Here is a 22014-nt window from a genome sequence, read left to right as displayed (position 1 = left end):
TAAAACTAGTTTGGAAATAATTTTTGTATTTTGAGGGTAGTTTCATTAATTTAAAACAGCATTTACTTTTCAGGATGATTCTTTGATTCAGCAATAAGTCTTGTAGCACTGCAGCATACAGAACTCAGGTCCCTCAGAAATGCTAGAGCTTTCTTGTCATACACATAAGCAGCAGTCCTTGGAAAGGTGAAGACACGTGCTGTGCTGAGCTGAAGGGAGCACTTAGCAAGGGGTAAACTTGGTTGTGTGAGTAACACCACTTGTTCTGGCAAGTTGGTAGTTGTGTTCAAGTGCTTTCACGGTGGCTTACATGCATTTTAGTCAGGCTCCCATTCATCCTCTTTCAACTTCAAGGTCCGAGTGGGCAGATTTTTCATAAATGTATTTATTCTCTGGTTTCCTGAAGTTTCTACTAGGTGTAAGAGACAGATAACTGCTCTGATGTGCAGGGAAAGGAGGGAGGCTCAGCTTGGAGCACAGGGCAGACTTCAGCCTGAAACAGCAATAGGATAGAGCCAGAGCCTCAGGAGGTGTGGGATGTGCTGGAACTTCAGTCCCTGGGCTAAAGGAATTGAGAATTTGGGGGAAAATGGAGATTTTCTGGGGGGAAGAGTTAGTATGTGGTCTAAGAGGTCTGATTTGAGAGTAGGAGGTGCCTGGCCTCTGGAGGCAGACATAGAAATTTGGTGGCTGGGAATCAAGAACAATGTCAACAGTTGGAGGGGTACTGGTGTGACATCTCACACATAAGAAGAAGGAAACACCCTGCATTTATAGATGTTGGTGATCAAAATGAATGACAAAAGCCAGAGGATCTGCAAAGTTTTATTAGTAAATTGCACACTTGGCATGGAAAATGGTGTCTTTGTCCCTGATATCCCAGTGTAAGCACTTGGATAAAGGTGGGGGAGGCTATAAAGGGAGAAAGAGAGTAACACAGAGGGAATTGGATCAGAGAAGGGGAGAGAGGAAGGAAAAAAGAGAGAGATCACCAGTGCTGTCTCCATGTGGATGCAGCTGACGGGATGTCCTGGGGCCCTGGGCTTTGTGGGGCACCTTTTAAGCCTTCCCCTCCCTGGAGAGAAGTTTCTCACTTTTTGTGCAAATCACTTCTCATTCACAGCGGGTTCTTTCAGACCTTTTTGGGAATGGGTTCCTTCAGTCCCTGGCCCTTCTCAGCCCATCCCAGCACTGAGCCAAGTTGTGTTTTTGTGCAGGAGCCACAGCCAGGAGGTTTGTCCCAGAAAATGCTGCCCTGCCTTCGTATGGCCCCTTCTCCAGCCAAATCCTGGTCTTTCTCTTGGGTGTTTTTACCAACAGTCCTTCTTGTTCCCAGAAATCCTTGGTTGGCTCCATACCGTGCAGCTATTGGTGTCTGGGACATGCACATTAGCCCCTTACCTTCTGGACTTCTACAGATGGTCAGAGGGTCCATCCAAACAGAGCTCTGTCTTTTCAGCTGTAAATCAGATGGGAATGGGAGCAGCTGTTTGCTTCTGTGGAAATGCTATTCCATTTTGGAAATACTATCACCTTTTAGGTAAACCCCACAAATTCTACAGGCATTTGTCTGATTCATTGATGTGAGGTTGGTTGTTTCGTTGGTCTTTGCAAATTCATAGAATTATGGAATCCTTGAGGTATGAAAAGATGTTTAAGATTGGTTCTGTGCTGCACACACACACGAAAATACTGTGGGTGTGGAGAGACGCTGTTCCTACCTGGTCTCTATTACCAGAGCATGGAATAAAAAACTGAAAAAATACAATGCTTCTTTCCATTGCATAAATATTTTTCCAGTTGTGTCTTGAGGTAAGTGAATACAATGATTCTACAAACTAAACTTTTATTAAAAGTAGTATTTAAAAAACAAAAAGCAAAAGGCAGTTTTCATGATCCTGCTGTGGAAGATGCTCCTGCAGACCCCTGCTGAAGTCCGGGCAGCTTTGCATGGGCACGACCTTGGAGTTCTTTCCCCTTCCAGTCTGGTCAGCTCTGGGACATTTACTGACCATCTTTAATGCCAAACACCAGCCTTTGCACCCTACCTGGACTTTGTTGTGCCAATTTTTGTGAATTGTGAGTCAACTTAAGTTTTTTGGTGTTTTTTTTCTTTCCAGTCTCCCGTACACCAGCAGACTTGTGAAAACTTTACTGTATAATTTCATTAGACAAGAGAGAAGCCCTCCTCCGGGGGCCCACGTCTTTCAGCAGCAAACAGATGGAGGAGGACTGCTCTATGGAATTGCATCTGGGGTGGCAAGTGAGTCTGATTTTCTATAAATTGTACTTAAGACCATATGAAGTATCGCCTTCTGTGTGCCCTCTCTTGCAGGCACACCTGTAGCCCATTTCTTTTTCAGCAAGTGTTAGCAGTGTAGAAAAGCTGTCCACAGGCCTGCATGGCCCATCTTGAGATGTGTTAGAATCTGAAGCAATTATACCTGCAGGACAGCAGATGGTAAAAGTATCACCTAGCCCATGTTTTTTTTCACTAACACATTTAAAAAACCCTCAACCAACCAAGTAGTGCCCTATTTGATGAATCACATACTTAAGTTACTTTAAATGTTGCAAGAAATAGTTTTATGAGCACATTTTATTCTTTACAGTTACTCAGTGGTGACCTGCTCTGTGGCTCAGCTTGAGCAAAAGATTGGGCTAGGTGGTCCCAGGTGGTCCCTCCCAGGCGGGAGCAGCCTAGATAGGAATTTTTGTAACATACTGTGCCTTTCCCACTAAGTTGACTAATGTTTTTTCCTGATAAGTATGACTACATTCTGACCTTTCCCAGACTGTTTGCTGTAGAGAGAAATACTGCCTGAAGAATAGCGAAGACTTGATACCATTTGTTGTTCAGAAAAAGGTTTCTCATTTTTGTTACACTATATACTCTGTTTTGATTGGTGGCTGCTCCCTTCGCTACACCAGATGTGTTTTACTGGTATTTAAAAATCCGTCCTAGAGGTTTTTTCTTTTCCACTGAATGAGGATAAAACATAATACAGTGCTAACAGCAAAGGTAGATATTATTTTCTTTCTCCCCGATAAACTAGAGAACACTTTGCAAGTCAGTTCTTGTTAAAACCGATACTATTTATTTAGCTCTTTTGTGAAATCAATTCACTGGCAGCCTCCTGAGGGAATATTAAAGTTCAGGCCGCAAGGGGTCTGCCAGAATTTGCAGTGGGAGGCAGTGCCCGCGTCTCTCCTCGCGGCGGCAGCAAAAGCGCACGGCTGCGTTTCTGCTGCTCCTTCTGCGCTCCGGGCTACACCCTCCGGGGCCGCGCCTGGCTTGTGTCCCTCACGTTAACCCAGCAAGAAGTAGTGGCTTGGTTTGCAATTCACTTACACGCACGCCAGATTAATTAAATTGTTCCTTACAGTGTTTTATTCGAGAGTCCCATCAGGTATATTCTTTTCCTTCGTTGCTGTTGCAAGGGGGAATTGCTCTTAGCATGTTTTTCTAAAGCAGTTTTCAGTACGTGGTTTGTAGTTTTGCAGTTTTTACTGCATGTTTTGGTATGGGTTATTACCTGAAAAATTGCTGTTATTTATTTTATGATTACTTCTGATCTCTCTAGTGTCTTTCTGTCAGTGCTGCCACAAGCAAAACACTTCTTCCCCTCCTCTCGTTACTTGACTGATTTGTAAATCCATCCATATTGCCACCACTCCAGCCTCCCTCTTGTAACACTTCTCACATGATAACCCCCATGACTTTTTACTTGTTGTATATTAAGTTTCCATTTCTTTGTGCAAACTCTTAAGATTTCAGCCTACATCTGTTCTTGTCTCTTCCTACACTCCCACCTCCTTCACTCCTCTTGAACCATTCCCTTAGCAACTACCTTGGCATACGCCTACGCTTGTTTTCTTGCTTCTTTCATGAGTACCTGAAGTGCCATCTCTTAGCCTGGCAAATTAAGTGTCTTCATTTAAAGCTTTAAGAAGAGGAGCCTTTTTAAAGAGCTTTCTAATTTCCTGCCTGGGAAAAGGGAAAAAAGAACTACCACATCCTGTTAAAAAACAGAAATGTTTTTTTATCTGTGCCCAGACAGTTGGTTGAGATTTTTTTAAAAATTATTTGCCTATATATGATGTTGGACTATAGGTGGAATGTGGACATGGTAGGATTGTAGAGTAAATGGCATATTTGCCTGTCTTGTCTCTGAATTACCTCTTTGAATTAACTGCTTTGGTTCATGTAGCCTCAGGTAGATGGGTAGAGTGCAGCACAAATGAAGATGCAGCAACATGAGTTGATAGTCTGTTAGGGAACAAAAGCAAATTTTGAGCAATGAACAGCTGTGGAAAACTTTGATGTTGTTTCTGTATTGTATTACTTTTGTGTGTTTTGTAATCTTTACACAGAGATTGAAAGAAGAATGGGAGAATTGAAAACTCACTTCTGTGTTGCTCAGTGCCTTTTAAATACCACATAATGCTTAAAGTATGTTTACTGAAGTAGTCTAAATATAATCTACTTAGGATGAAAGGAGATAGGAGCTTGGTTTAAAAAATATATTTTTATTATGAAATTTTGAGGCCTAAAATAATTATTTTACTTGTTAATTAATTTACTTGATACCACAGTCATGATCATGTACAATGTTATTCCTATTTTGTAGTCACTTGCTCTGCAGCAGGAGATCAACAAACAGTTACAAGCACCGTATTTTAGATCCACCCTCCTTTTCCTTCCTTGTGATTCAGCAGGAGTGATAATTATACACAATATGAGAAGAATTTTACCCTTTCCCACAGTTAACCTTCTCCTGCATCTCATCCTTCATAGCCTGTTTTTTTTCCTTCCGTGAGCTTCCTTAACTCTGAAACCACACAACCAACATCCTCACACCAATTACTTCTGGGTTTGGCCTCTGACTGGATCCAAGTTACCTCTGTGCAAGGACCTTTTTCCATCCTGGATATAAAATACCTGGATTGGATTGTCCTGCCAATTCTGTTATGCTCCAATAATTAAAGAAACAATGGTGGTTTTTCAAGGAGGGGAAAAAGAATGGTATTTATTTTTGTGACTTCGGAAAGGAGATTTTTCTCTACTGAGTCAACTTTGCTTTGTCTTTGTGGTCTTTCAGTAGGTGTGCAAAGTAATTGTAAAGTGCTGCTAGATCTGGGGCAGTGTTGTGAAGCATAAATGACATTAATATGCATGGCAGTAGAGTTCAGATATTAGAAACTCATTTATTGGAAACCAGAAATTAATTATTCCTGGTTCACAAAGCACATTGAACCAACTTACCCTCAAACTCAAGTTTTTTTGTTGGCTTTAAGTTCCCGCTTCTTTTTTGTTGAGATTTATTAACATCAGCCAATTCATAGTCTACAGTTAACTAAGTTGAGACAACTTTTTGTGGACAAGCAATTTTTTTTAATTAGTCGTTTTATTGCTTGCAAAATAAAATCCTTGTTAGAGTGAAGAACTGCCAAGCAGATGATGTGCTAAGACAGGGAAATGATAGTGCTACTCAAGACTGTTGAAAAATAAGTCAGTTTAAATGGTTTCCTTTGAAATAGTTGATCCGTTTATATTTTGCTATGAAAAATAACTCCAGACACTAATGCATCTGGCAGAAGTAAGGAGTTACTGCAACAGTGGGATCTAATTGACTTGATTTGTGCTGTTAGGGTGTTTATAGATGTGTGGGGTACAATGCAGTATCTGTAAGGAGCTGAAGCAGAGTCGGTAACCAGATTAATCACCTAAGTCATCATCATAACTAATCTGCCACACAAATGTACTGTTGTAGCATTAACAGAAATTGCAGAATTCAGTGTGTAGTGGTCAGTGATGGCTTGTTTTCTCATGTCTTTATTCTTTGGTTGGAACTAGAGAAAAATTCCTGGCCATTAATGACTTTATATCAGGCAAGTATATGCTTTACTCTGCATTATACTGTTCAGTATTAGGATACCTGAATGTATCAGACCTCTGTTGTACATCTGTGATTTATATACACTATAGCTTATTCCCTTTTTTTCTTTTTTCTTTTTTTGTTGCTACTTTCTGGTTATTAGAAGCATTTGCATGGTAATTTTTAACTTTACAAGAAAACTATTTAATAATATTTAGTATTTTATGTTAATATTTTTTTCCTCTTCAGTTTTATGTAGCCTGATTTGTAATACCTACATTAACACGTATCAAAGCAGAGAGACACAAAAAGGTACTAACAATGTGTCTGTTATTTCCTATGATTTCACCAACCTTTATTTCTGCTAACAAATGCTTCCCTCTGCTTGCTTCTACCTTCCAGATCCCTTTTGTGATGTGTCACAGATCTGGTGTCTATCTCTGATGCTTAGTCAATGCTTAGTTGCCTGTTCATGCCCACCACAATGGAAATGTACATTTGAGCTTTCTTTACCAGTTCTGTCTGTTCGTGTTCCTTCTTGCTTACAGTCTCTAAGTGTCATCCTCTTGACGCTGTAACTGTGATATTTTCCCCTGTCTGAATGGGAAGATGGAGGTAGTTTCCAGATCTTTAATCTTTAAACTTAGTTCCCCTGACGGTGTGCCTGACACAGAGCAAAGTGTGTGGCTGCAGTTCAAGCACAGGTACTTTGAGAACAAATAGCTGAGTGTTCCTGGTTGTGTAGCTGTGGCAGGGGCGGTCTGCAAGAGCTGCACAGCGAACTGGTGCCACAGCAGCTTCATCCTGCCCAAAATGTGTGCTTGGATGCTACAAGGACACCACAGAAGCTGGTTTGAAATTGGGTTGCTGTTGCCCGAGTAGTGCCTCAGTGTTGCCTTTGAGACTTTTCATGTTTTTATGGCAAAACCTCACCTTCTGCCTTAATCGTATTGGTACAGAAATACATTGTGTCTGATAGGAATTTCTGCAGACCAGAGATGTCTTCACTATCAAGCTCTTAGACACTTCCTTTGACATACACTGTGTCATGTATGTTCTGTTTCTTGAAGTCTATTATCTCATTGAGTATTTGAATGATGTGAGAGTATAGAATGATTATGCAGCAATAGCACTTCTGGTAGCATTTGGGCCCAGCTCCACTAAGCTCTTGGGACTTAGAATGACAAAAATCTTAAACTAGAACAATTGTTCTACTTCAGACATAATTAGAAATAATGATGCTTCAAGGGCTGGAGCCTCTCTGTTCTGCTGGGGGTGTTCCCCTGGAGAAGAGAAGGCTCCAGGGAGAGCTCAGAGCCCCTGCCAGGGCCTGAAGGGGCTCCAGGAGAGCTGCAGAGGGACTGGGGACAAGGCAGGCAGGGACAGCACACAGGCAATGGCTTCCAGTGCCAGAGGGCAGGGCTGGATGGGATCTTGGGAAGAAATTCTTGGCACAGATTTCCTGAAGCAGCTGTGGCTACCCATGGATCCCTGGCAGTGTCCAAGGCCAGGCTGGACAGGGCTTGGAGCAGCCTGGGACAGTGGAAGGTGTCCCTGCCCATGGCAGTGGTTTGGAATGAGATGGCTTTTAGGATCCCATTTCAACTCAAACCATTCTGAGATTCCATGAAATTCTTGATCAGTCCTGTTAGCTTCACCAATATTATTTTGATTGTAAACCACCATTAATCAGAACTAGCTGCACAGGTAGCATGGGCTTTGCTGTGTCAACTCTGCTCTTTGCACGTACACTGTTGGTAGTGACAGCAAAGGATTCTTTCCCAGAAGAGCAATTTATACTGTCATTTCCTGGGCTTGATAATTCTTATAAATCTTCCATTGACTTTGACGAGACTCATCAGTATCTGCAGGGAGGTGTCAGAGCATGGGTCAGGCTCTGCTCTATGAGACTCAACAATGGCACCAGAGGAAGTGATGCCCAGAAAGATCCGCCTGGACATGAGGAAGAACTTCCCTGTGCAGTGACTGAACACTGTAACAGACCAGAGAGGGTGTGGAATCTCCCTCCCTGGGGGTATTCCAGACCCATCTGGACACAATCCTGTGCCACTGCTCTGGGATGACCCTGCTGCAGGAGAGAGCTGGGACCAGATGATCCACTGTGGTCCCTTCCACCCTTACCCATTCTGAGATTCTGTGGAACTGTACATTTTCTTTTTTTGGAGATGCTGATGCTCCTGGAGACCCTTGACTGCCACTACTCCACCCTTGTGAGTGACAAAATTTTTCATACTTAAGATAGTGGAGGCATATGCGTTTTTAAGGTCTGTAAAGCCTCTTTTGTGTGATGTCTTCCTGACACTGCCCAGGCTTGTGTTGTGCTGGGAGCTGTGCTGTAGCTCTCTGTAGCCTGTCAGCTGTTTGGAGCAGGGACCATCAGTGCACAGCACAGCGAGACTGTGGTTCATGACTAGAGCTTCTGATTTCTGTGGTCATACAAACCCTAATTGTAACCATATGCTTCAGCTTGTTTACTGAGAGTGCAGCAGCAAGTTTCACGAGGTGTGTTGGTGATTTATCTCCCTGACATTTATCCTGATATTCCAAAACCTGAGCAGCTTCAAATAACCCATTATAAAAGAGAAGAGAAAACCTATTGGCTCAGAAATGATTTTTCTTTAATTCTTTAGGGGAAATTGCTTGTTAAAGGGAACCAAGAAGCAAGCTGATGTATTGTAACAAAGTTTTAAAAGTTGGTATTTTGCGAGGATTAGAGATAGAAAAAAGGAATTTTATATGACAGAAAAGAAGGTATTTCTTGCTTTCCATATTCTTCTTAGCTCTAGAGAATTACAGAAATTGAAATTGAGATAGATAGTATTTATAATTAGACAATGTCAATAATCATCTATGTAAAAAAGCAAACTTGAGCAACAAAACCAGTTATATTTGACTTTTTCTTAAAGTCCTATAAATTTGAACTAGTGGATGGTAAGAAATCCATAAGTCCTCACGTCATAGTCCAGTGTCAACAAGAGTATTAATTTCTTACCTATCTTTATTTTAGCAATAAATGTGAAAAGGCTTTAAAAAGCACCAGTATTTTTTCAGTTCATTTTTGAGCACATTTCAAATAACAAAGGCGCTTGACCATTCGTGCTGCCTAAGGAACAATCCAAAATCTGTGAGTTAAAGGTTCAGTAACTTCTTCCTGTAGGCTGCTGTGGTTCTTATACAGTGTTAACAGATACTGTGCTCAGGTGAGAGCCCACCTGCAGAGCTGCCTCCAGCCCTGGGCTCCAACAGCACAAGGACGTGCAGCTGCTGGAGCCAGCCCAGAGGAGGCCACGGAGATGCTGCAGGGCTGGAGCCCCTCTGCTCTGGAGCCAGCCTGGCACAGCTGGGGCTGCTCAGCTGCACAAGAGAAGGCTCCAGGAAGAGCTCAGAGCCCCTGCCAGGGCCTGAAGGGGCTCCAGGAGAGCTGCAGAGGGACTGGGGACAAGGCAGGCAGGGACAACACACAGGCAATGGCTTCCAGTGCCAGAGGGCAGGGCTGGATGGGATCTTGGGAAGGAATTGCTGGCTGGGAGGGTGGGCAGGCCCTGGCACAGGGTGCCCAGAGCAGCTGTGGCTGCCCCTGGATCCCTGGCAGTGTCCAAGGCCAGGCTGGGCAGGGCTTGGAGCAGCCTGGGACAGTGGAAGGTGTCCCTGTACATGGCAGGAGATTTGAATTGGATGAGCTTTAAGGTCCCTTTCCAGCACAAACCATCCTGGGTTTCTATGATCTTGAACTTTTTGATGGTAGTCCTTCTAGATAGGAGAAGCAGACTGTGTAGCATTTATGACTCAAAAGTTTGCAGTTTTTTGCACTGATATGGGATATTAAAACAACACCCACAAATTACAACTCCATAAGAAATTTATTCTTCATAATTTTGAAAATACCTGCAATAAACTTCTCAGGCTGTGGTGTTCAGCTGCTCGATTTCTCATCAAAATGGTTGGATAGGTCAGGAAAAACAACTGTCTATTTGATTCTAGATGCACTGATGCCATGTTATGAAAAATTTGATGTCTGATAATTGACAGGTGCCCTGGACAGATTGGAAAGTGAATGAATAGAAGAAACTGAGCTGCATTTCAAGTCAGGATGAGGAACATTGATAAAGCACAACAAATTCTTTGGCTTTCTATTGTTCTTTCTTAAAAACTGTTTTTCAAGTCTGCTCATGGATTAAATCCATCCGAAGCTGCGTTTGTTAATAAATTACATGTTACTGAATAACACATTAACTGTTTCCCCTTCATTGTCCTGCCAGATGTCTGTGCCATGTTTTGGAGTGGGAGTATTCAGACATCAGATCACTCATTTTAACCATTGTCCATGTTCAACAGAGCAGGGGAGTTACATTGCCTGGCGTGTGAAACCCCTTTTAATAGTTAAATTTTGTGGTTTTATTGATTGGTCGTGTGTGTAAAGACTAAAGGAATGAAAAGGCCACGCTATGCACTGCCTGACTGGAAATATTGATTAGCTAGCTCCATTTTCTGGGTGTTCTGTTTTCTCCAGTGGGCTGCTGGAGTATCAGTTATGTGAAGTTGTCATGTTATTTTTAATTTTTCTTTAAGATTTTGTATTTATTTTATTGTTGATACATTATAGATAAAGCAAGGGTAAAGGAAAGCGTGTCTGTGTGCTTTCTGTTTAGTTCCTTGTTCCCTTTCACCTTTAGCTTCCTGCTCCTTCCCTGAAAGAAATGATGATAGATTTTTTTTCCTAGTGCATCTGCAAGGAAAATCTATATTTTAACCCATTCACCAAATAACTCCTGAAATCTGGTAGACTTTTGACATGCACAACGTGAAAGAAAAGTTTATTCATGTGATATGAAATATGTTCAGCATGGAATGGACTCATAATAGGAGTGGCACATTTTAGATGTGGAAGTTCTGTGTCATGATCAAACTATTTCAAGTTCTGAACAGTTTTATTTGCCTTTCAGTATTTTTGTCAGGGGAGAAGCCTTAATTTGTGATATCTCTCTGCTCAGCTACAATGCCTAAATATAAGGAATAGTTTACCTAAGGAGCCTGTGGATGACCTCTTATTTAGTAATAGTACTTATGAGACAAGAATATTCCCTGCAGGAAGTGGTACCTGTCTTGCCAGTGCTAAGCACCTGTCCAGAAGGAGATGGGCAATTAACTACCTCCATAAACAAGTGATTAATGCAATCTGGCTTTTGAATATGCATGGTGCAAAGGAATACTGTGCTTCTAGGAGATGACTGTGGTAGGTTTTGCTGGATCTCTGAGGGAAAGGAAGGAAAACAAAAGTGTGTTGTGAAAGCAAATCTTTAAACAGCACCAAAACTCAGAATCAGATGAACACTTGACTCTCTTTAATCTGTAGTGAAAATATTTGTGGGCATTTCTGTGTACATTTGCAGTTCAAAATTGCAGTCTTGCAGATCTATACAGAAGCTTTGCTCCTTGACTCAGATAATAAAACTATGCTTTTATTTTCCTCAGCAACCTTGTTTTTAAATTTGGTTGTTTGCATTTTTTTATTGTGGTCGGTATGCAAAGAATACATTGAATTTGCAGAATGTGAGACAAAAAGTATTTTGAAGGATAAGAGAAGTCCCATCCCTGGAAGTTTTCAAGGCCAGGCTGGATGGGACTTGGAGCAGCCTGGGACACTGGAAGGTGTCCATGCCTATGGCAAGGGGCTGAAATGAGAGGAGCTTTAAGGTCTTTTCCAACCCAAACCATTCTGTGGTAAGAGGAAATACTGTAAAAATCTTGGCCATAATTAATTTTGTAATTTTGAGGTAGTACAACCTCACTGGAGCCACACACCATCTGGATGTGGCTCAGAGTATATTTTCTCTTGAGCCTTGTTGAGTATGTTCTTAAGAGCACAAGCTTGCAGTATTGCCTGTATGGACTGAAGTGCTTGACTCTGATTTTGAGGGTTGATTTCACAAATAATTTCATTTTAACAGCTATAGTTTCTAATTAATATATTTTATTGAAGAGGGGAAAATGTTCCTCTGCTTTTAAGCATACAAAACTTGGTAATCTTTCCATCTTTCTTTTATTTCTATGGATTATAGTTGTACTTCCTTGTTTTTGTAGACCCACGGAGGAGCTAAGCTCTGCACAGAATGATCTAAGATTTAATGAGGCCTTTGACTAAAATCTTTGTCTTAAACCAACAAAGACAAACCCTTAATGCGATTAAACCATCGTTATTTTTTACCTAATGTTCTAGAAGACCCAGTGGTAATTGAATGTGTTCTGCCAAACTGTAGTTTCCAACACAAGTATGAGATTTTTACATAACCTGATAAATGGCTATTTTTCCTTTTGAATAAGCCATCAAAAACTTTTTCCGTCTTTCTGCGAAAGACTTCCCAGCCAAAGCAGAGCAAAGCCAAACAGATCATGTGCTTAGCAGTGTATTAGTAGAAACTATTTTCACAGTTGCAGACTTAAGTTTTATTTCCTTGTCCTGAGGCCAGTTACTATTGTTGAGTAATTTGGTACTTTCGTGATTGAGGTTTAAGTTATTGGTATGTGGTAGTTGTAGCTCTGAGCATGAACATTCATTTTTGTGACAGTTGGGGTTGTTTGTCAATTTTTCTCTTTTAAGCAAATGGCATTTTCCAGAGTGACTCACTCTGGGGAAAGAAAAATACTATTAACAAGAAAAGAATGTGGCACCTAGGAATAGACATCCTGGTTGAAAAGAATGGATTTCCATTATTGAAAAATAAATTTCTGCATTACATGGAAATTCAATTAGCATCCTTATAGGAAAGCGTGAATTTTTGCTTGCTCCTAAGTAATTAGATTTTTATTTGGATTTTGAATATACATGAGGCTCAGAGGTGTGCTGCTGCCAAGCTCTGTCAGTTGATTTCTGGGTGAAGGTGATTGTCACAGGTGAGGGGACGTGGCTCAGACTGAAGTGACATGCTGCTTTTTTGCAGGCTGATTGGGTGAAGGGCTGGAGCAAGAGGGAAAAAATGTTACCAGCACCATAGCTATAATGCAGCTTAATTAATTTTATCTTTCATCAAATATTGGAGTTGAATAAAACTAAGCATTATAAACTAAAGTGCTGTGTAAAGTAAAGGGGAGGACTAGATAGATGAGAGGTCAGAGAGGTGGGCACAGATGCAAATCTCTTATTGCCTGAGTGTCCCATATTGTCTCCTGGTCCTTTCCTCTTCTGTTTCTGTCCTGTAAGACGGAGAATGGGGATGGTGTGGAGCTGAGGAGGTAGAGTGCTGTAGGTAGGAGGATGATTGACATCTCCAAACCAGGTATGACTTGGCTGGCTGACATGCAGGCTGTTGCTTGTAGGTAAATGGCTGTTGTCATGTAAACCCGTTCCTGATGTGAATGTATACCCAAGAGTTAGTGGTAAAAAACTTCCTTTGTTAGGGGCTTGCTTATGCCAAGTGGAGAGCAAGTTGGTCTGATAGGCTCTCACACATTACTTTTATTTAGCATGTCAAGCACATGCTTTCATATTTGGCTTTTCTAGATCTCTAGATAGTATTTCTGCCAGTATTTGTGCCAAGCACTGCTCTCTTTCCCCCTTAATTTTGGAGCATTTTGTGAGGTTTGAGGTAGACTATTACTGGTAGAAATGCTGCAGTACAATGGACAGATTTTCCTTGGCTAGGATCCAAACCCTGTATTCCTTTTGTGGATATTAATAATGACAGAGTTGAGACCTTGTCACTCTTGTGCTGAATTGGGTAGGTAATAAATTTAAAACTAGGTTTCATAAGAGAATTGTGGTCAGGAACAGGATAATATTTTCTGTCTAAATGAAAAATTTCAGAATGAGTCTGACTCTGGAATAATTCCTTATAATTGTTAAAAGACTGAATTTCTTAGCATTCCAGCTAATATTTTGGATTTTTGTTCAGCAGTATGGGACTCTGTAGCTGATAAAAAACATAGACCCGTACTCTCAGCCTGAACTGAGAGTTTTTACTATCCTATTGGTCTTAATTCACAGAAAACATGTCAGGAGGGTGGCATGAGCTGGTCTTCAAGGCCCCTTCCAACCCAAACTGTTCTGGGATGTCTGTCATACAGCTAGGTTTGAACCTTTGGGGAAAGGTGGATTTACAGATTCATTTAAGCCTCTAGAACAAACTAGTTTTCAGCAGATCTGAATTAGGTCTTAAATGAGCTAGGATTTTGGAGGCAAGAATTAGCTCTTTCACAGATAGTTCTTACTGTACTACCCATGTAATATTTGCCTGAATATATTGCTTTGTGTAGTGAGATTCAAAAAAATGGGGAGAAGGTTAGCAAGTAGAATAAGAGAGAAGTGAATAATTTGTTGAGAACCATCTTCGTTGGTTTTTTTCTCTGTATTCTTAAGGAAGATCCTGTATTGCAGTTATCAGGCTTGCAAACTTTTCCTTTGGACCGGCAAAGCTCTTAAACACACATTTTACTAGAGGCTGCACGTCTAAAGAGTAATTTTTTCTAAGTGCATAAGCTGGTCTTATGTTACTCTCTGAATACTTCAGAAGGTTTTGTGTAAACATATCAGAATCTGTACCATTCTTTGGAAAGAGAGCAAACCCCTGGGACTGCCATGAATCATAAAATCACAGAGTAGTTCGTGTTGGAAGAGACCTTAAAGTGCCACCCCCTGCCATGGCAGGGACACCTTCCACTATCCCAGGCTGCTCCAAGCCCTGTCCAGCCTGGCCTTGGGCACTGCCAGGGATCCAGGGGCAGCCACAGCTGCTCTGGGCACCCTGTGCCAGGGCCTCAACACTTTCACAGGCTGGAACTCCTTCATAAGTAAAGAATTATTTTGTAGACGATGATGGCAGATTGTGTGGTATAAAAGTGTTCGTGTTCCTCTATGTGGCAAAAGATGTGTATTTATAGCTTTGCAGTGTGTGGTTCTGGGGTCTTGTTATGCACAGAGACATCATGTGCTTGTGCAGAATCCCAGTAGCTTCAGAGGAAATCTTGAGATGAGACCCTAAACTTTCAACCTGTTAGATTTAGCAGTGGTACAAAGTGCTCCAAGGAAAGAAGGGACACTTCTTGATCATGCTCTGAATTCACAGTGATGGTGATGCCTGGAAACAGAGGAGCATTTAATTTTTCCTGTGTTGGGTTTTTTGCACAGTTCATGCTGAAAACAGTCAGATAACCACGGTTAGGAAAAGTGCTTAGTTAAAATACTTAACCATTTAAAGAAGAAAGATGGTGCAATATTCCAGATGCATAACAGGTATGTCGTGTGGTACAGCACATGCCACATGCAGAGCACACTGGTGTCTGGTGGGAGTGTGGAAATGACATGTCCCCAGCCACTTCCAGTCCTGAGGAAATGCATGACATCTTTCAGATGAAAGAGCTAAAACCTTAAGAGGTAATTTTAGAATTTCTTTATCTCTAGTTATTTAAATAACATTAGGGAGAACTTTGATTTCTGTGGTCAGCAACAAACACTTGGGTCTTTTGTGTTAAGTGATGTTTCACAGAAAACTGTGGCAAGAGGAAGAAAATAAGTAAAAAGAAAACAGTTCTATTCAACAGAGAACTGAATTATTTTTGAAATATAATGGTTGGAGATGCATTGGATTTCTGTAGTGCCAGAGCAAGCCAGATATGATGATATTAATGAGAAATTATCTATATGGGAAACTTATATTTTAGAACCTCTATAAAAGAACAATTGCTATAAAAACATGTCTGGAAAATAAAGTCGATTGTCGATTTTAAAAATGTAATGAGTTCAACAATAAATTGCATAAAGGGCACTTACTAGGATGTATTAGTAAACTGTTTATGATCTTGGTGGTGGTAGCAGTCAGGCACAGCAGCTTGAATGCCTGTGACAGCTGTGATGGACAGAATTTGACATCATACTTCTGAAACATAGTAACTAGTCAAAAAATGATTTGTATAACTGCATGTATCTAACCAAAACACCACCTTTACTGTGTAATGGAAGGAAGATTCCTTTGGGTTGGAAAGGCTCTCCTTGGAGAAAAAGTAGTTGTAAATGTGGAAGTACACAGCTAAAAACACACATTTTTCTCAGTAGATTTCTCCAAGAAGATTTTCTCAGAAGCCTTATGTCCTAGCATGGAATATATACTAAATTCTAGCAGGAGGGCTTGTTCTCAAACATCCATTTCAAACAGCTGATCAGTGGAAGCACACCAGCTCCCTACAAGTCTTATTATCTGCAATGTCCTGGAGGAAAAAGTGAAAATAAAAATTCCCCTTCCTAGTAATCAGTTGATTGGCCTGTGGTCTCTAAGTTAGATAAATCGAAATGCCAAGTGTCTTGAACAACGATTTTGGACTTTTTGATATTAGTACATGGCTGAAGCTGTGTAGGCTCGTTGGCCCAAGAGACCCTTCAGGCGCTGGGAATGAAGCAAAGCCACTCCTTGTCCTGATGAACTGGGTACTGCTTTTTCACATCACAGTATGGAGAGCAAGACATGCCAAAATGCATGTAGCTGACTTCAGAGCTTTTCAGACACTAGTCCAGACTTACTGCAAAGTTCTGTCTTCACTGAAGAATCTGATTTGGTGGAAATTATGGATATTGGAAATAAGTTCTGTCCTCAAAAGCTGTTGTCTTTCTTGGAAGAGAAACAGAACGGCAGATCTTCATGGTGAGCCACTCTTGAGTGTTAGCATGTGGCTGCCCCCCTCTGGAAGTGTCCAAAACGTGGTTGGACAGGGCTTGGAGCAGTCTGCTCTAGGTGTCCCTGCCCATGGCAGGGGTGGAACTGGGTGATCCTGAAGGTCCCTTCCAGCTCAAACCATTCTGTGATTCTGTCTGTATCTCCGTACAGGAGAAGAACTTTACTGTAAGTTTCTTCAGTGATCCAATCGTTTAGTCTCAAGAAAAATTAACAGCAACAAATTTATGGTTGGGCTTGACCTTAGATAGCTTTTCAACCATAGTGATTTGATGATCTGAAAAATCTGGAGTAGTTTTTTTAAGTTAAAAAGCCTACCTCATGAAGCAGAATCCTTAAAAAATAGTGACAAGTCTAGGAGTATACCAAGCAGACACATTCCCTTTCTTGACTAAATAGGGGATTTAATTGCTACTAAGTCTGACCTTACTTGTGATTCTCCATGAACTTTTCTGTTGCCAAACATTTTGTGAAATGAATCAGATGACTGTGATGAGAAAGGTTTTGAGCTGACTTCTAGTCAACCTCTTTAAATTGTCTTGTGACCGAGAAGTGAGAGGTGGCAAGCTGTTCTTCCATTGGCATTTCCAGAAGCAGCCTTGGTCTTCCAAGGTTTCTCTCAAACAGAATCTGGAGCATCTGCTCACAAAGTCAAAAGTGAGATCTGCACACAACAAGTTCTAGTGGCAGGTCTGCTGTTTAACCAATCTCAGTAGTAGTTTGGTGATCATTGAGTGGAGTTTATCATGCTTAAAGATAATCTGACTTTGCTACAGAGAAATCTTCACTGATTTCAGACTTTTTTCTCCTCCTTGACTTCCTCTCCTGTTTTTCAGTTTGGGGATTTTATGTGCTGTCTTTTCTGTTAAAAGTTAGATTTAGGATTTTCTGCACATCACTCTCAAGATGGTATTTGTTGTTTCGTGGTGCAACCAGCCTGGGAGATGGACAGAAGCTATACAGCCTCTGATTGTTGTCACTGTTGTTTTTGGACAGGAATCACATATAATCTAGGTTAGAGAACTGCTTGTTATGTAAAGGCTTTATGCAATTGGAAGTGCAGCATTTTACATTTTTGCAATTAAGAGAGTTGTCCTGAAATAGTCTTAGCCTAGATGGAAAATGTGCTCATTAGCCATGTTCCTATTCTTGCCCAATGTTCTGTTTAATTTTTCTACAACCTTTTAACATGCTGTGGCTGCTGTCAGTGCATTTTTTTTTTTTGTTATAATTGCTGCATTGGTTCAAATTGCTTATTAATGAAGATTTATATAAATTTTTCCTTTTCTGAGATATATTTGCCTTCCCTATCCCAAGTTCAAAAGCACGCTGGAGCTTTGCAAAAGTTGTACTGTTTCCCAAACAAACAATTTTAAACTGCTGTAGCAGTCACAAAACAAAATCCTGGTGACAGCACTTGGTAGAGCCGAGTGATTTAATTGCAGCATTAAAATGAACAAATGCAGGGAAAGCTATTGTGTGTGGCTGGTCTGGGTGTGTTTGCCATTTATACTGGTGCTGCTTTATGAATAGAAAATACATTACATTTAATATGGGCCCTCATGGGACTGTGGAAGTTTACTGTATCAGTGTGTCAGGTGATACCGTGAAAATAAGTAGTAAACTATTACTCTTGTCTCTTCCTCCTCTGTTTTCCTGTTCTCTCGATGCACTCTGTTGACTTACAAAAGTTTTTAGAACTGAAGGTAAACTTGCTTTGATCAATGTATAGAGAATAAAATTTAATAATTATTTTCCAGAGTAGTCAACTAAAACGTTTTAAACATAATCCTATGTAGCTTGTCTAGTCAGGATAATGATTTGTCATATAATATGTAGCTACTTGGGGAATTTTTGTCCTTGCTAAATAGAAAACGTTTATCTTTGCCATTTGGCTTCTTAGTATTTTCACTGGAAGAAGAAAAAATAACCTTATGAGCTTTTGCAGTTTGTGTATTGGAAAATAATGTGTTCTCAATCACTCTTACAGTGTTTCTCTTCCTGTCTTTTTTAATAGCATCTTTTTTTCCCTTCTGTGTTTTGCACTCTCTCCCCCACCACAGCCACCACCAGTCTGCTGAAACTCATGGCATGCTCAAATATTTGGAGTAATTTTTTAAGTCATTCCAGCATCCTATTGGTATGTCAAGAACTGGCATATTTGCAAATTGCAGAAGTCAATTTTTAAAGGATAGAAGCTTTGTAGAAATTAGCTTCGGCATATATGTAGAGTTCTCCAGTTAATTAATTTTAAATTAGATTTTCACTGTGGTTTGGCACATACTTGAAACAAGCACAATGCAATTACTAAAGATGGAAAATAAGTACTAAATAATCATTTCACCTTATATACAAATCAATCCCTTTGTCTTGTCACTTTTTCTGCCTTAGGAGGCATGCTTTGAAAAGAAGTAATGACTGTATAAATTAAAATGTATAGTTCTGTCTGGTTAATATGGGTATTGTGCTAGACAGAATTCTTCATGGAGCGTGGTGTCTCTACTGGAGCCGTCATTGTGTCCTTCCACAAGCGTAGGAAGGGATTTTATAATCTGACAGAATGCCAAATTCTTTCAGCTAGAATCAAAAGTGGTCTATGATCCATCAGCTCCAGTCATGGGGCTGGGGTTGGTGTCTTACCATTAAACTCTTACGTCTGTATGAGAGGTGTAGGAGGAAATAAAAGCTTGGAATGGATTGGTTAATATATTGTACATTTTCCCATTTGTTCTGAATGTATTTTGGAGTTCTTTAATTCATGCTTTCCTCAAATAAATAGATGTTTGCTTTGGGGGGTTTGCTTAAAAGTATATTAATTAAGCAGTATCTTATTTTGTTTTTTTTCTTTTGGGCTTGTTTCAAATGATAATTAATAACTAGTTAACAGAGTCCATAGACTCTGCTTGAATGTGTAAGGCATATTTACTCAAATTCTTGCTTATTTTAGATGTCTGATTTCGAGCTGAGCCTTTTACTGCTATAACTATATTGGAATATTCCTTAATGTGAAGTCACGTGTTTCAGTAGCTGCTGAATCTTTTAAAAATTACTTAAACTTGAGCAAAAGAAGTTTGGCTTACCTGTAGTTGTATCTGTAGTGAGGATTCTTAGTTGTGAAATTTTCAGGGCTTGATGTGGGTGTTGAGTCTTGTGGGACAATATAAAAATATTTCTTAAAAAATTCTGGATTTCCCCTAAATCTTCCCCTGATTCTTCATGTGAAAGCTGTTACTCCAAAGGCAGCCTCCTGTGATGTCTTGTGCTTTAGGGCAAGGGAGGACCCAGATGTTTGGGGTCAGAAAGAATGACGAAACTGAGAGGGTCCACAAAAGTTTAGGAAGCTTTCCTAACAAATTGCGCTGTTAGCATGGAAATTGGTGTGTCAGTCCCTGTTCTTCTAGTATAAGCACATGGTGGTGGATTTTGGATAAAGGAGTAGAGTGGAAGGGAAGAGAAAGGGAGCTTGGATTGGAGAAAGAAAGGAAAGGAAAGGGGAAAGGGGAAAGGGGAAAGGGGAAAGGGGAAAGGGGAAAGGGGAAGTGGTTTGTCCTGGAAAAGTGTTACACTTCCTCCATATGGCCCCTTCTGCAGCCACATCCTGGTCTTTCTCATGCATGTTCTTACCAACAACCCTTGGCTGTTGTTCCCAGCAACTGCTCTTGGTTCTTGGTTGGCTCCACAGCCATCCAGCTGTTGGTTTTTGGAACATACACATTAGCCCCTCACCTTCAGGGCTTCTGCAGAGCCTTCAACTGCTGGAGGAGACCTGTTGCCAAGGGAGGACACCACAGCAGTTGCTGCTTTCACTGGTCATGCATCATATCTGTTGATGGAGTGTGCAGAAAGTGTTGGGAAATGCACCCAGAGTAGTTCATTTGCCAGAGCCTGACCTTCCCAGGGTGCTCCCTAAAGGCCTCCATGGCTTGTTGGCCTCTTTGAGGAGCTGTCAGATTGTTTGGAAAAGCTTTTACTGTTGATTTTTATACCTTTAGCAGGCTGTTCCCAAATTACTTTTGGCTCAACTCAGTCTGGTTTAGCATTGAACTTGCCAAAGCTTATATACTTTTTTTCCCTCTGGTTGGGAAAAGACTTAATCTTTTTACATTTAGTAGTCTCCTTTCTCTGCAGTTGAGTCATGGTGCTTTTTTGTCTGTTCAGGGTCTCTAACAGAGACATCCCATCTAAGCCCTCACGTGGTGACTTTTAAGTTGTGCTGTTGCCACCTAGGAATTCATAAGCTGAACCTGTTTTCTTACCTGTTTCTTAATCTTTAGGGTAAGTGAGATTGCTAACTGAGTTGCTATCCTGAAATTGCTAACTAGGAAAATAAATTATATTTTGATAAGAAACTTGGAAACTGGAAGAATCTTCTGAATGTTTTATAGTTAAAGCACTTGAATTATGAATTGTGAACCAATCTGTGTGGGAAACTGGTGGAGTTTTTTGTTTTTAGAAAAAAAAATCAGTTCATAGAATTTCAGAATCCTGTAAGTGCTTGGGTTGGAAGAGACCTCAAGAATCATTTTTTTTCCACCCTCCTGCCATGTGCAGGGACACCTTCCACTAGACCAGATTGCTCAGAGCTCCATCTAATCTGGCCTTGGACACTTCCAGGGATGCAGCCACATCATGACCTTGGAACAAAGATTTTTTTCTTGTCTGCAAAGAAAGGAAAGTAGATATATGGGAGGTTTCAGCAGAGTTTACTCTCAGCTGGAAGGTAAATCTGGATCAAATTAATTCTGCCAGGAATGAGAGATGTTTTAGACACCACAGCATTTGACAGTTATTTGGTACTCACTAGTTTATGTGTGTGGATGTGTATGTATATAATAGAAAAACTATAAAATAAAAATAAAATACAGACTATGCAGAAAAATATGAACATACTTACATTTAATAATATAAATATATATGACCTGTTGAACTGTGCCTATATATTTAGTGTATTTATACAAAAATATGCCATTTAGGTATCAAAATACCTAGAGATATAAAAATAAAGCATATAAATTACATATGATAATAAATCGTTTCATAAATCTAGAATATATTATATCAACATGATGTTTAGTTAGAAGTCATACTATTTGCATGTGGTAATTTGTAAGATTCCCACTTAAACAATGTCAAGTTGTTTTATGAGATGTATATACAATATATACAAATATGACATGTGTAAACATATTGAAGCAAATGTATATGTGGAAATGTAGATAATACAAAATATAAAAATATTCATAGGAAAAAACTTTTGTCTCACATAATTATAGGTTTGGCATCAGGTTCATCCATTTAATTCACTGCTGGCTTCTAATTTCAGCCTCAATAGTTTATATTTATTGAACTGCTTCTCTGAGCAATTGCCATTCTGAGAGGATCTGTCAAGCAGAGATCTGTCTTTTTATATATCTATATAATTACATCTGTATAATTGGATATGTTCTGTATATCTA

General features: G+C 40.2%; 1 protein-coding gene across 6 annotated transcripts in view; it reads left to right on the top strand.

The window, feature by feature from the left end:
* The window catches only part of DYM (dymeclin), a 216403-nt gene that overhangs the window by 41941 nt on the left and 152448 nt on the right, over positions 1-22014 (top strand). For all 6 annotated transcript variants that reach the window (XR_015799699.1, XM_014894892.2, XM_014894890.2 and 3 more), the window contains one exon: positions 2121-2263. Coding sequence is in view for 5 of the 6 variants with exons in the window: in XM_014894892.2 (XP_014750378.1) it covers positions 2121-2263 (143 nt within the window). In the remaining variant the exon portion in view is untranslated. The remainder of the gene's footprint in view (positions 1-2120; positions 2264-22014) is intronic.

Source organism: Sturnus vulgaris, chromosome Z (genome assembly GCF_052056855.1).
Source record: "Sturnus vulgaris isolate bStuVul1 chromosome Z, bStuVul1.hap1, whole genome shotgun sequence".
NCBI lineage: Eukaryota > Metazoa > Chordata > Aves > Passeriformes > Sturnidae > Sturnus > Sturnus vulgaris.
Note: the sequence above shows the minus strand (reverse complement) of the source record. Positions and strands in the feature narration are given on the sequence as shown.